Source organism: Cetorhinus maximus, chromosome 3 (assembly GCF_964194155.1).
Source record: "Cetorhinus maximus chromosome 3, sCetMax3.hap1.1, whole genome shotgun sequence".
NCBI lineage: Eukaryota > Metazoa > Chordata > Chondrichthyes > Lamniformes > Cetorhinidae > Cetorhinus > Cetorhinus maximus.
This window is the reverse complement of record NC_135881.1, coordinates 144,504,688-144,520,714: the sequence shown is the minus strand read 5'-3', so window position 1 is coordinate 144,520,714 and position 16,027 is coordinate 144,504,688. Positions and strand designations below refer to the sequence as shown.

Below are 16,027 nucleotides of genomic sequence, written 5' to 3'. Positions count from 1 at the left end.
ATTCATGCAAAGATGTAAAAAAAATAAACTTTACTGCTTTCTTCACCTTTTCAGGAAGTAAGTTAGCCCTAAAACTTTGCCTTCTTGAAAAAAATTGTTTACAACAAGTGTTATCTAAAAGACGTTTTTGGCACAGTTTTAAAGTGGTTGTATGTTTTTTATACAAAAATAATAATTAATTGCTATCAAAAGAGGTTGTAGGTTCTTCCTGCTGTTAATTGAACAGCATTTGGGTCTCATTAAATATATAACTAATTGTTTATTTGACAAAAATTTAGCTTTCTAATTTTCTACATTTGCTGGAAATAATTCATATTATTCCAAACCAAAAGCATGTATGCTGACAAACATTGTTAATGTGGGCTGTAAGCATGAAATGCAATTTTCTTTTCAAGAATTTTAATTTTACTGTTTCCTTTGCATCTAGCATTGCAGCAAGAAGGCTTCAACATCGTTGTTGTGGATTTTGAAATCATCAGAGATAATTGCAAACAGACCTTTGCCACGCCTTACACTCACACTGACAACCACCACAGTTATATTAGTTATGGCCATATTTAACATGGTAAGTACGTTATATAATGAAACCTTCAATTCTTTTAAACATTGGCAGATTAATCTTTATTAAATTCATTTTTCTACTGCTATATTAAATCATCCATATTTATTTTGCTTCCCTCTTGTATCATGAACCATTCATAGTTGAGAATATAAACAAATGTTTGCTCCCAGGCTTCTGCCAGAATCAATAGTGAGTCGGTCATCAAGGTTTGTGTATGACTGAGCCACAAACGACTTACTCTCTGATTTGTTTTCACTGCCAGTAGAAAAACATGTTGCATCTGCTTGGCACAACTGATATTGGAAATTTGGGAAATTGTAAACCTACATTCTATCACTTCATGGTGTCTAGGTGTTCTCACATGCTGTGCCATCCATTTGCTCTTTGAAATCCAACTAGTTGTTAATCTTTGCAATTATTAGCAGTATGAAATTTGAGTTGAACTATTTCAGAGCATAACCTCTTCCTCCATTTTGTTTCCTTTTCTTTGCATGTTTTGGTCTTACCCTTGTTTTTCTCTTAATTTTACTTTTGGACAACAGCTGCTCATCATTCAGCTAGTAACGCCTGCTGTTATATCTTCTTGTTCCCAGCAGTTCAAAGTAATCTCACTTTTAGACACAAAATGCAGGAGTATGTATGTCAATGATCACATCATGTGCTACAGATAGGGTATGTTTATGGGGAGAAAATGGCCTAGATTTTTCTTTGAAAAAGCACCCATTTTCAAGTAGTGTTGAGGCATCAAGTAAAATGAGGCGGTTGTGGTTTACTGCCACAGACCCCCCCCCAAAAGTATGCCAACAAGATCACAAATTGTTATTGGCATCCACTCACTCCCACGAATGTAAGTGGAGCTAGGCGAGCATGCCAATGTTCCTACTGATTCAAGGAACAATTGAAGGAACACTTGGTATTGAAATTCCCATGTGAGAACGCCTAAATTTCCAGAATAGAAAATATTTTTATTTAATTAGTATCTAGCTACTGTGTGATGCCAGTCACCTGCCTGTTACCTAGAATGCTGTCTTGATGCTTTTATCATTGCAACAATCCCTACACCAGTCTTGATGACTTAGAACTATGGGCTGGATTTTACAGCCCCCCGCTAGTGTATTTGACGGTGGGGGGTGCTCGTAAAATAAAATGGTTGGCCTGCCTGCTGCCTTTCCACCCTCCTCCAGCATATATCCCATATTCTGGTGCACAGGCAGATATCAGGCAGCCAGCCCACCCTTGGGTCAATTGAGAGCCTAAAGTGGCCAATCAAAGGCACTTAAGCATCTTATTCCACCGTGTCAGCTGTGGCTCAGTCCATAGCACCCTCGCCTTTGAATCAGAGGGTTGTGGGTTCATGTCCCACTCCCGGAAACCAAGAACTGTGATTGTACTCGAAAGAGTTGCAATCTGTGACTGTTGATAACTCGAAAGAGTTTCACCACTATATTACGTGCAGCCTGCTTTGCCTCTTCCTTCCCCTGCTGCCAGAAGCTTTCACTCTGCAGGCTGGTGTTGGGCAGGAAGGGGGTCCCTCCTTTGGGAGATGCCTTGTGCCCATTGGAGGAACCCCCCCACAAAGATCATACACCCTCTTTAAGCCTCACCCCAGTCTCCAAATGCTAAGATGCTTCAAAAGAATGTAATCAGACACAAAATTTACACCAAGCAAAAGGAGATATTAGGTATTTGAGCAAAAAACCTAGTCCGAGAAGTGAGTTTGAAAGAGCATCTTCAAGGAAGAGAAAGAGGTAGAGAAATGGAGTGATTTAGGGAAGAAGTTACAAAACATAGGGGTAGGCGTCTACGAGTGGTGGAAAGAAGGAAGGGGGGAATGCATAAGAAACCCAAATGGAAGGAATACAGAGGTCCATTAGGGTTATGGCGCGGTTACAGAGAAATGGAGGAACAAAGTCATGGAAGGATTGAAACTCAACAATAAGAATTTTAAAATCGAGGGATTCATGGAGTGATGGCCAATGTAGGTCATTGAGTACAGCTGTGGGGAGTGAAAGGAACTAGATGCAAGTTAGGATACGGGCAGCAGAGTTTTGGATAAGCTTAAGTTTTTGGATGGTGCAAGATGCAAGACCAGCAAGGAGAATATTGGAATAATTGAGCCTGGAGATAACAAAAATATGGGTATTGACCAGGCAATAGGATGGAATTTGAGGCTATGGAATGGAGTTTGTGGTGGGAGTAAAATGTCTTACCAAAATTTAATTGGAGCAAATTTTGGCTCAACCAAGAATTTTACGAGCAGACTTTAGGCACTTTTTGAAGTTTTGTTTTAAGTGCCTGGATACATCTGGTACAGTCCTGCAGTACTGCTCAGCATGGGCCTCCAGAATAATTTTAGCTTGTTGTGCCGTTGTTATGATCCTCATAGAGACCGATAACTTCTCAAAAAGGAAGGAATCCCCATGGCCCCAATGGAAAGAAAACCACTAGCAAGATTTCATTTTTGAAAACTTCCACTTTAACAAACCAGCTAAAATCAATAGAATTCAAGCATTAATTGTCAGGTGAAGGATATTTCAAATAAAGAGATAAATTTCACTTTAAGTAGTTGATACAACAAAGGTACGTCTCATGTAATTACAAGAACTCACATTACTTCCCTCACAAATATGGTACCACGTGCAATCTCTCAGTCTTTCCAATTTGACTCTACTACATAAGATCTTATACTTCCTACTGAGTCATTTTGGCCCCTGAGCAGCATTCAGCAGCATCTGCATTTCATCCAAAGTCCCTAGACACGGTTACTACCAACAAAGTGCATGTCTACAAATCCGCTCTCAGGTCACAACAGTCCTAATGGCACGGAATCCCCAGAGACACCCTTCTCCAGGTCTTTTAAATGGTCAGCTGGCTCTGGCAACACTGAGATGGCAGCGATGGGTCATGTCCAATCCACAATCCCTTGGACCTTCCTGTCTTCAGTTTTCTGTCCTTTCCAACTGGAAAACACCTAGCAACACAGTCTCTGCTCTATTCTAAGAGACTTGCTTTACCACAAGGTTCTGTTCAAAAACTGCCAAGGAGAGAACTTCCATTCTGAGAAAATCTTGCTTGTTTTGTCTCACACAGATTCTTAGTGTGTTCTGAATTGCTAAACACAGGCTGAAACCCCAACACCTCCGCAATTAGCTTTCTACTAACCCTTTGCTTCTTAGCTTTCTTCCCCATGGCAACCTCAGGTCATATGGGCATTTCTTGGAATCTAATGATATCACAATCAGGAAACCAGTTAACCCTCTTTCAGAATAACCCCCAATATCCATTACAAGCCTACCGACTCCCACAGCTACCTCGACTACAGCTCCTCACACCCTGCTTCCTGTAAGGACTCCATCCCATTCTCTCGGTTCCTTCGCCTCCGTCGCATCTGTTCTGATGATGCTACCTTCAAAAACAGTTCCTCTGACATGTCCTCCTTCTTCCTTAACCGAGGTTTTCCACCCACGGTCGTTGACAGGGCCCTCAACCATGTCCGGCCCATCTCCCGCATCCGCCCTCACGCCTTCTCCTCCCTCCCAAAACCATGATAGGGTCCCCCTTGTCCTCACTTATCACCCCACCAGCCTCCGCATTCAAAGGATCATCTTCCGCCATTTCCGCCAACTCCAGCATGATGCCACCACCAAACACATCTTCCCTTCACCCCCCCTGGCGGCATTCCGTAGGGATCGTTCCCTCCGGGACACCCTGGTCCACTCCTCCATCACCCCCTACTCCTCAACCCCCACCTGCGGCACCTTCCCATGCCCAGGCAGAAGATGCAACACCTGCCCCTTCACTTCCTCTCTCCTCACCGTCCAAGGGCCCAAACACTCCTTTCAAGTGAAGCAGCATTTCACTTGCATTTCCCCTAACTTAGTCTACTGCATTCGTTGCTCCCAATGTGGTCTCCTCTACATTGGAGAGATCAAACGTAAACTGGGCGACCGCTTTGCAGAACACCTGCGGTCCGTCCGCAAGAAATACCCAAACCTCCCTGTCGCTTGCCATTTTAACACTCCACCCTGCTCTCTTGCCCACATGTCTGTCCTTGGCTTGCTGCATTGTTCCAGTGAAGCCCAACGCAAACCGGAGGAACAGCACCTCATCATCCGACTAGGCACTTTACAGCCTTCCGGACTGAATATTGAATTCAACAACTTTAGATCTTGAACTCCCTCCTCCATCCCCACCCCCTTTCCGTTTCTTCCCCCTCCCTTTTGTTTTTTTCAATAATTTATATAGATTTTTCTTTTCCCACCTATTTCCATTATTTTTAAATCTATACCTGTAATGCCCTGTCAGTCTTTCCACCCCACCCCCACTAGAGCTGTACCTTGAGTGTCCTGCCATCCATTCTTAATTAGCACATTCTCTTAGATAATATCACCACCTTCAACACCTCCTTGTTCCTTTATCTGTGACATCTTTTGATTATCTGCTCCTATCACTGCTTGCTTGTCCCTACAACCACCCCCCAACTTCCCCCCCCCCCCCCCCCCCCACCCCTACCTTAAACCAGCTTATATTTCACCCCTCTCCTATTTTTACTTAGTTCTGTTGAAGGGTCATGAGGACTCGAAACGTCAACTCTTTTCTTCTCCGCCGATGCTGCCAGACCTGCTGAGTTTTTCCAGGTAATTCTGTTTTTGTTTTGGATTTCCAGCATCCGCAGTAGTTTTTTGTTTTTACCCCCAATCCACTTTGGTCTTAAAGGGAACATTGCAAAAAAGAGAATACAAAATTTTTCCCAAAGCACTCGGGTTATCGCACCCTATATAATATTGTTATACAGCAAGGGCTGTTGTTTGCTGGAAATGGAATAATAATAATGAAGAAAATGGAGGAGGTCTACTTTCTGTACATCAGAAATAGAGTGCACAGGAAGGAGAGGAGGTAGAGCAAGAGAGCTATTAGCCTGCAACCAGAGAAAGGAGGCAGCGACTTATAACTGAGTGATTTAAATTAATAAATGTTGTGAAACCCAATAAAAGTGCTTCTATCATCTGCCTGTGCCTCTGCATACTGTTTAATTGCCATTTAAAATTTGCATTTCCAATGGTTTGTACTTTACTTCCATAATACAGAAGTCACACTCTCACCTAAGTTGTAGTCCACTATTTTGTAGACATCTAAAGAAATGCACTCTGAAATCTGTGGTCAAATAAATTTTACTTACAAGAGCAAATTCATCAGTAGTATAATTCCTGTGCCAAAACTGCAGCTATTTCTTCCCACAGTGCCTACCCTTCAAACTAGCTACCTTCCTCGTTCTAGCTCTTAATCAGGTACTTCAGTGAGCTATTCCTTGAGTGATGGGAGAGAGACGTGTGCATCAGACATAATTCCTTTGGAATGCTTGAGGACTGAAGTGATTCTCATTTCATGAAGCTGCTGTTCCTGAGGGAAACACCTATAATTGCCATTCTTTTGCATTTCCAAAGGATGCAGCCCTATGCACATAAAAGTACAGAGCTCTGCCAAAAAAAATTCTATGAAATAGTTAAATTGTAGAATGATACATCTACTAATTAGTCCCATTTCCTGGGCAGTTTCCCCATTTCTTGGGCAATTTCCCCATTTTCCTGCAATTTTTTCCACTTTAAGTATTTATCCAATTCCCTTTACTGTTGAATGTGTCTCCACTGCTCTTTCAGGCAGTGAATTTCATACCATAACAAGCCATTGTGTAAAAATATCTTTCCTTACCATTTTTTTGTTATTGAAACAATTTCTCTTTATTCACTCTAACAAAACTGTCATGATTTTGAGCACCTTGGTTAAATCTCCCTAAGGAGAGCAACCCCTACTTCTTTAGTCTTTCCAGGTAAATGATGTCCCTCCTCCCTGGTACCACCCTAGTTGAGCAGACTTGAGTGGGCATATGACTTGCTCCTGCTCCTATTTCCTATGATTTTAGCATCACTTCCTTGCTTTTGTACTCTATGCCTTTGCTTATAAAGCCAAGGGCCCGGTTTTTAATAGCCTTCTCAATTTGTCCCAGCACCTTCAAAGATTTATTTATGTACATTCCCAGGTTTCTCTGTTCCTGCATCCCTTCCAAAATGATACCATTTAGTTTATTTTGCTCCTCCTCACTCTTCCTACAAAAATGCATCACCTTACACTTCTCTATGTTAAATGGCCTCTGCCATATGTCTATTTCACCAGTCTGTGCCCTCCTAATGTCTGTTGCTATCTTCCTCACTGTTTATTATACTTCTGAGTTGAAGTCATGCCCTATATATCAGATCATTAATATATATCAAAATGAGCAGAGGTCCTAATACCAGCCCTTGGGAGACACCATTATACATTTCACAGAAAAACACCATTCACCAGTACTCTCTGCTTTCTGTCTGCTACCAGTTTCATAACCATGCTGTCACTGCCCACTTTAATCAACTTTGCTAATAAATCTATATGTCAAACGTCTTTTGAAAGCCTGCATAGATGTCACTGTTACATTCATCAACTCTTGCCCCTACTTCAGCAAAGAATTGAAATCAAACACAATTTGCCTTTAATGAGTACACACTGGCTGTCATTTATTAAACCATAATTTTCCAAGTTACAATTCATTTTATCTTGGGTTATTATTTCTATAAGTTTCCACGCCACTGACATTAAGCTGACTGGCCTGCAGTTGCTCGGTTTATTCCTCTCCCCTTTTATGAACCGGGGTGGAATATTTGCAATCTGCCAGTCGTCTGACACCACTCCCATATCTTAGGAGCATTGGAAGATTGTGATCAGAGCTTTCACTCACTCCATCCCGTATTCCATCAGCAATTTAGGATACATCCCATCGACTAATCTACTTTGAGCCCTTCCAAGCTTTTAAGTATTGTCTGTTTATTTTTATCCTATCAAATCATCCAGTATCACCTCCTTTACTGTGATACTGACAGCATCTTCTTTAATGTTGGAGGGATGCAAAGTATTCATTTAGTATGTCAGCCACGTGCTCTCCCGCAACAGGAAGATCTCCTTTTTGGTCCCTAATCAGCCCCACACTTCTTTTGGCTACCATTTTATCATTTATATGTTTATAAAGGACTTTTGGGCAATTTTTTATGTTGGCCCACTAATCTATTGCCATACTTCCATGTTACAATTTAATTGTCCTTTTCAGTTCTCCTCTACAGATTGGTTCTCTTCTGCATTATAAACCTGATATTTATCATAAGCCTCTGTGTTATGTTTCATTTCAATCTTGTGGGGGGAATTTTAACCTGCAAGGGGTTGGGTCTTAGTGCGGATGGGGGATTAAAACATCAAAAATGTTCGTGTGTTGGGAAGCCAGCAGGAATATGCTTACTTCTACTTTTAATTAGTTCAAGTTTATAAGTTAGTGGGGATACACCATGGAACCTGAAGGTCTGCAATCTTACATATGCAAAAAACCAGTTGACTGAAGATTTACTTTGAGACCTAGCTTTAATTGCCAGTGCAGATTTCCTAGGATGTCTGTAATTGCGAGGGTCAGCAAGGCGAGAGCAGAGTGGGAATTGACAGGGCACTGAAATTGACTGGCTGTAAAGCCTTTAAATGAACTATGACAGCTATTTCTTTGCCTAAGTGAAAGTCCTTTCCTTGCAGAACAAGTTCTGAGAGTAGCCCTTCATTACTTTAGAAGTAATTTCCAAAAGTTTGGATGTCATTTCTGCCACCTTGGAAAGTTTTTTATTTTGATTTGCACTTCCCAGTTGTCAGCTTTCTCATCAGTATGGGAGCCACTTACACAGCCCTGCCCTGCACCTTTGATGAGGAACAAGTGGAGCAGAACCAGCAAAACCACCAGCAGCAGGAATAACAGCTGCAGTAGTTTTCTCCTCTGCCACCTGCCACTCCACAGGACAGAGGGGATGAACACAGAATTCCAGCTCACAAGAGGCAATAACCCCTAACACTGTATATAAAGAAAGAGGATCAGTTTCCAGGACATCAATGAGCACCAGTACCAAGTGTTGTTGACAAGGTCATCGCCAATGGCCAAGCACTTTGCCACTCTGTTGATCTCCAACACAACCTTCTCTGCAGTGGCCATGGTGACAATGGAGAGTCACACCCGAGGCTGGATTTTCAATTGCCCCTGTGGTCGAGATTGGGTGTGGGCGCAGTTTGAAAATCGTGCTCTCGGATGGCATGTCAGTCTTCCAATGCCCCCATGAAGCGCTGCAATTTTCAAAGGGAGGGCAGACGGGGTGAGGGGTGGGGAGTAGCTGCAACCCGCAAGCCTTCAATTAACTTGCTGTTAAGCTCATTGAAGAGCTTGTTAACAACATGGAAAGGAACAAAATGAAATTTTCAAAGGGACAAACAGTAAAAACGAATTGTCTGGCAATGCTTAAAAGTTTGGAAGTGCTCAAAGTAGAAAAACAAATTGTTAGTGCACAGCTGTCGGAAGAACAGCAGGAAGCCATCATTTATTGTGACTGCTGATTTAAAATCTTCAAAAAAAAGATAGCCAAAATGAGTGCTAATCCAGGGGCAGAAAATTGTCATTGTTTGAGCAGAGCAGATTAAGGGCGGAAATGTCCCAGATTTGCACTAAATGCTGTAACAGGCAGGAAAAAGAACGTTTTACCCGTAGGCCGCAATGACGGCTTTTCACGCCGCATCGACCCAATCCCACCTCATTAATTATGCATTCCTGGGAAACATGCCGTCTCGATGGCGGGTGGCCTCCGAATCACCCACCACACTGTCACCTCGCTGCTTCGTATTTAAAGTGCAGCCGCTTCCAGCCCAGGACTGCTGCAAAGAAGACATGGCCCCGAAAAGCAAGGAGACTGAAGCCCCCCGCCCCCCCAGTTTAGTTACACATCCCTCGAGTGCATTTTGGACGCCGTGGAGGCCTGTCGTGATGTCCCCTACGCCTTGCCCTGACCGCAGGAGGGGCAACAACATCACCAATCCAGCATGGGAAACAGCGGCAGCTGTGGTCAGTGTCAGCACCCTGCAAAAGAGGGCAGCCACCCAGTGCCGAAAGAGGATGAATGATCTCCTCTGTTCGGCCAGGGTAAGTCACTCTTCTCATCACTCTCAACTCACACTCATAAACCCATCACACAGCCACAGGGCCCTCACTCACTGCTGGTTCAAGGGACATCACCATTCGCTCTTTCACACACACCGTCATTGTCCTCATCCATCCATGGGACCACTCACCACCCACAGATGCCAGGCATACTTATCATCTGAAACAAAAACAGAAATACCTGAAAAAACTCAGCAGGTCTGGCAGCATCAGCGGAGAAGAGCAAAGTTGACGTTTCGAGTCCTCATGTCCCTTCAACAGAACTGAGTAGAAATAGGAAAGGGGTGAAATATAAGCTGGTTTAAGGAGGTGGGGGGTGCAGGGTGTGGTGGGGGTGGGGGGTGTGGTGGTGGGGGGGTGGGGAAGGTTGTTGGGACAAGCAAGCAGTGATAGGAGGAGATAACCAAAAGATGTCACAGACAAAAGAACAAAGAGAGGTTGAAGGTGGTGATATTATCTAAAAGGATGTTCGAATTAAGAGTGGAGAGCAGGACAAGCAAGGTAGCTCTAGTGGGGGTAGGGTGAAATAAACGATGGGTGGAATACATTTAAAAATAATGGAAATAGGTGGGAAAAGAAAAATCTATATAAATTATTGGAAAAAACAAAAGGGAGGGGGAAGAAACGGAAAGGGTGTGGGGATGAAGGAGGGAGTTCAAGATCTAAAGTTGTTGAACTCAATATTCAGTCCGGAAGGCTGTAGAGTGCCTAGTCGGAAGATGAGGTGCTGTTCCTCCAGTTTGCGTTGAGCTTCACTGGAACAATGCAGCAAGCCAAGGACAGACGTGGGCAAGAGAGCAAGATGGAGTGTTAAAATGGCAAGCGACAGGGAGGTCTGGGTAATGCTTGCGGACAGACCGAAGGTGTTCTGCAAAGCAGTCACCCAGTCTGCGTTTGGTCTCTCCAATGTAGAGGAAACCGCATTGGGAGCAATGAATGCAGTAGACTAAGTTGGGGGAAATGCAAGGGAAATGCTGCTTCACTTGAAAGGAGTGTTTGGGCCCTTGGACGGTGAGGAGAGAGGAAGTGAAGGGGCAGGTGTTGCATATTTTGCGTTTGCATGGGGGGGTGCCGTAGGTGGGGGTTGAGGAGTAGGGGGTGAAGGAGGAGTGGACCAGGGTGTCACGGAGGGAAATGATCCCTACGGAATGCCGCCGGGGTGGGGGGTGGGGGGGGTGAAGGGAAGATGTGTTTGGTGGTGGCATCATGCTGGAGTTGGCGGAAATGGCAGAGGATGATCCTTTGAATACGGAGGCTGGTGGGGTGATAAGTGAGGACAAGGGGGACCCTATCATGTTTCTGGGAGAGAGGAGAAGGCGTGAGGGCGGATGCGCGGGAGATGGGCCGGACACGGTTGAGGGCCCCGTCAACGAGCGTGGGTGGAAAACCTCCGTTAAGGAAGAAGGAGGACATGTCAGAGGAACTGTTTTTGAAGGTAGCATCATCAGAACAGCTTCCTGGAAGGACTCCATCCCATTCTCTCAGTTCCTTCGCCTCCGTCGCATCTGTTCTGATGATGCTACCTTCAAAAACAGTTCCTCTGACATGTCCTCCTTCTTCCTTAACGGAGGTTTTCCACCCACGGTAATTGACGGGGCCCTCAACCGTGTCCGGCCCATCTCCCGCGCATCCGCCCTCACGCCTTCTCCTCCCTCCCAGAACCATGATAGGGTCCCCCTTGTCCTCACTTATCACCCCACCAGCCTCCGCATTCAAAGGATCATCCTCCGCCATTTCCGCCAACTCCAGCATGATGCCACCACCAAACACATCTTCCCTTCACCCCCCCGGCGGCATTCCGTAGGGATTGTTCCCTCCGTGACACCCAGGTCAACTCCTCCATCATTCCCTACCACTCCACCCCCACCTACGGCACCTCCCCATGCAAACGCAAAATATGCAACACCTGCCCCTTCACTTCCTCTCTGCTCACCATCCAAGGGCCTAAACACTCCTTTCAAGTGAAGCAGTATTACCCTTGCATTTCCCCCAACTTAGTCTACTGCATTCGTTGCTCCCAATGTGGCTTCCTCTACATTGGAGAGACCAAACGCAGACTGGGTGACCGCTTTGCAGAACGCCTTCGGTCTGTCCGCAAGCATTACCCAGACCTCCCTGTCGCTTGCCATTTTAACACTCCACCTTGCTCTCTTGCCCACATGTCTGTCCTTGGCTTGCTGCATTGTTCCAGTGAAGCTCAACGCAAACTGGAGGAACGGCACCTCATCTTCCGACTAGGCACTTTACAGCCTTCCGGCCTGAATATTGAGTTCAACGACTTTAGATCTTGAACCCCCTCCTCCATCCCCATCCCCTTTCCGTCTCTTCCCCTCCCTTTTGTTTTTTCCAATAATTTATATAGATTTTTCTTTTCCCACCTATTTCCATTGTTTTTAAATGTATTCCACCCATCGTTTATTTCACCCTACCCCCACTAGAGCTACCTTGCTTGTCCTGCTCTCCACTCTTAATTAGCACATTCTTTTAGATAATATCACCACCTTCAACCCCTCTTTGTTCTTTTGTCTGTGACATCTTTTGGTTATCTCCTCCTATCACTGCTTGCTTGTCCCTGGAAAAACTCAGCAGTTCTGGCAGCATCGGTGGAGAAGAAATCAGTTAACGTTTCGAGCCTTCAGGACCCTTCGGCAGAACTGAAGCATAGTTACGAGAAAGATGAAATATAAGCTGGTTTAAGGTGGGGGGGGTGGGGGGAGAGAGAGAAGTTGAGGGTGTGGTGATTGTGGAGATAAGCAAGCAGTGATAGGAGCAGATAATCAAAAGATGTCACAGACAAAAGGATCAAAGAGGTGTTGAAGGTGGTGATATTTGTCTAAGAAAAGTGCTAATTAAGAATGGAAGACATGGCAGTGGCTCTGGACTGCACATGTTCTGCTGTCCTTTCTCGTAGGTGGACAGAACTCATGCTCACACCACTGATATCCCACCAGTACTGTGGCCTGTCAGCCAGCCAGCCCAGAAAGCTGCAAAATCATGAACCACAAGGCCCAGAGCTGCAAGACCATCTGCAGTCTGGCCCATTGAAAGTCAGCAGTCTTCCACCAGCCATGCTGCAGCCATTTGGGTAGCACTGTGTAGACCACTTGCAAGCAAGGCCATTCATAAGTCAGGCACTAAGGAAAAGCTTAACAGTGAGCAGCTGAGTATTGAATATGTTATTGGAAGTTGAAGAAAGTTAATATGGAATGGTTTTCTTGCAGCATCTTTAACTTTAAGATTTTGACCAAGGGGACACTATGATGATCCAAAGCAGAGGAGAAGTGTGGAGTAATGGTGATATGGGAATTTTCTTTCAGTGAAACCAGAGGTTGATGAGGTGCCCACAAACAGCTCATCTGGAATGATGACATTCTGGATTCCTCCTCTCTTTCTCCTCCTCTTTCTCCTTCTCTTCTTCCTCTCCTTCCCTGCTTCCACCTCTTGATATGGTAAAGTAAACCCTGACAGTTAGGGCTACACCCTGATAATTCCAGGTTGTGGAGGATTTTTTTTTATTCATTCATGGGTTGTGGGCCAGCAGTTATTGCCCATCCTTAATTACCCTTCAGAAGGTGGTGGTAAGCTGCCGCCTTGAACCGCTGCTGTCCATGTGGTGCAGGGACATCCGCGGTGCTGTTAGGGAGGGAGTTTAAAGACTCTGACTCAGTGACAGTGAAAGAATAGTGATATAGTTCCATGTCAGGATGGTGTGCGACTTGAAGAGGAACGTGCAGGTGGTGATGGCCCCCTGCATCTGCTGCCCTTGCCCTTCTAGGTGGTAGATGTCGGGGTTTGAAAGGAGCCTTAGTGAGTTGCTGCATTGCACCTTGTAGGTGGTTCACACAGCTGCCACTGTGCATTGCTGGTGGAGTGGAGAATGTTTGAGGTGGTGAATGGGGTGCCAATCAAGTGGGCTGCTTTGTCCTGGATGATGCTGAGCTTCTTGATGTTGTTGAAGCTGCACTTATCCAGACAAATGGAGAGTATTCCCTCACACTCCTGGCTTGTGCCTTGTAGGTGGTGGACAGGCTTTAGGGAGGCAAGAGTTGACTGGTCATCACAGAATTTCCAGCTTCTGACCTGCTTTTGAAGCCACAGTATTTATATAGATGGTCCTGTTCAGTTTCTGGTCAATGTTAACCTCCAGGATGTTGATTTTGGGGTATTCAGCGATGGTAATGCCATTGAATGTCAAAGGGAGATGATTAGATTCTCTCTTAAAGTTAGTCATTGCCTGGCACTTGGTGGGATGAATTTTACTTGCCACTTATCAGCCCAAGCGTGAATATTGTCCGGGTCTTGCTGCGTATGGATACATATTGCTTCAGTATCTGAGGAGTCATGAATGGTGCTGAACATTATGCAATCACCAGCGATCCTCCCCACTTCTGACCTTATGATGGAAGTAAGGTCATTGATGAAGCAGCTGAAGATGGTTGGGCCGAGGACGTTACCCTGAGGAACTCCTGCAGCTATGTCCTGGAACTGAGATGATTGACCTTCAACACCACAACCATCTTCCCTTGTGCTAGGTATGACTCCAACCAGTGGAGAGTTTTCCCCCTGATTCCCATTGGCTCCAGTTTTGCTAGGTCTCCTTGATGCCACGCTCGGCCAAATGCTGCCTTGTTGTCAAGGACAGTCACTCTCACCTCACCTCTGGAGTTCAGCTCTTTTGTCTATGTTTGAACCAAGGCTGTAATGAGGTCAGAAGCTGAGTGGCTTTGGAGGAACCCAAACTGAGCATCAGTAAGCAGGTTGTTGCTGAGTAAGTGCCACTTGATAGCATTGTTGTCAACAACTTCCATCATTTTCATGATGATCAAGAGTAGGCTGATGGGACAGTAATTGGCTGAGTTGGATTTGTCGTGGTTTTTGTGGATAGGACATTGCTGGGCAATTTTCCACACTACCAGGTAGACGCCAGTAGCTGTACTGGAACAGCTTGGCCAGGGGCATGGCTAGTTCTGGAGCACAAGTCTTCAATACCGTTGCCGGAAAATTGTCAGGGCCCGTAGCTTTTGCAGTATCCAGTGCCTTCAATTATTCCTTGATATCATGTGGAGTGAATCGAATTGGCTGAAGACTCGTATCTGTGATGCTGGGGTCCTCAGGAGGAGGCTGAGATAGATCATCCACCTGGCACCTCTAGGTGAAGATGGTTGTAAATGCAGCAGACCAACATAAATCTCTTCAGGCCAGGACGTTGTCTTTGGCAGAAAGGCTTCACCACAGATGTGATCACAGAACTACCAGTGGTCGTCAATGTCACTCAGCACTCAATTTCTCCACCAGCAGATCCTTACAGGCTGGAGCCTATTATGATCCAATAAGGGGCCGATAATGTTTAATGAGAAATCTGAAAACCCAGTAATATAATCAACAGAACTACACCAGAAGATTCCATGTTTTCCATCAAAACACAAGCTATATTGTATTTAAATAATTAAACAAAACAAGCAGCCTTATTATAATAGGTTATAACTGTGTATGTTATGCATTCAGTTTTACTTCTTACTTCCCCCAAGAATTCTTTTCTACATTGTGATATCTTAGAGTTATTTATTTCTGTCAAAACCACCCAGCAGCATGCCACAGTTCTCTGGAAACTACTTTAGTTCTCCTGCGTTCCAGCTATCCTCAGAGGGAAAACCTACATTTACCTTTCTTGACTGTGGGCACCTTAGTCCCTTGTTCTGGTTACTTTCTCATTACTTCCAAGCTAATCTGCTGGTTGCTTTCTTTTGCCACTGGACTCTGTGAGGACCACTGTAGATTTTTCCACTATCTTCAAACTAGACAATCTTCCAGCTTCTTTTCCCTTGTGAAATCCAAACTGAGATTAACCTGCATTCCATGTGGCAAATGATAAAGTTAGCTTTTTTTCTGCCTACAGTGCAGGCCTAACTAACTGTCATTTACTTTGGCTATCTTATCTCAGTGAGCTGCACTACACAAAATCCAAGCTGCAATTAACAAACTCTCTCAGCAAACACCCAGATAAATTGAAACCAGAGAATCTTCCTAAACTCCATCCATCTCTACGACAACGTGACATGCTCAGGCATATCCCCAAACAGACCTTTAGGTTAAGTATGCCTCATTTAAAATTCCTTATTTGATCTGAAGAAAAAAGTGGATTTTACAAACTTTCAGGGTTTAGCACATGTTTTTAAATTAATTTAACTTCAACTCCCAAAACAAAACATCCCTCTGGACTGCCCTTACTACAAGGTTTGCAGACATCATGTCTCCACCAAAAGGCCCACAGATAGGTCATCCATTGTTTAAGTTTCTTCACCTGCTGTTTTATGACTCTTACCCTTCTAGCTGTTAACCTCTTAAGTCAACATGGCCCCACCTTTTAAGTGTAATGAACTCCAAGCATGTTTGCATTTCATTTACTTCAGGGTTGCTTTCAC

General features: G+C 44.5%; 1 protein-coding gene across 1 annotated transcript in view; it reads left to right on the top strand.

Moving 5' to 3' along the window:
• Positions 1–16,027, top strand: part of adcy2b (adenylate cyclase 2b (brain)) — a 905,909-nt gene that overhangs the window by 796,296 nt on the left and 93,586 nt on the right. Inside the window, exon 17 of the mRNA XM_078539078.1 lies at positions 428–565. Coding sequence (XP_078395204.1) covers positions 428–565 — 138 coding nt within the window. The remainder of the gene's footprint in view (positions 1–427; positions 566–16,027) is intronic.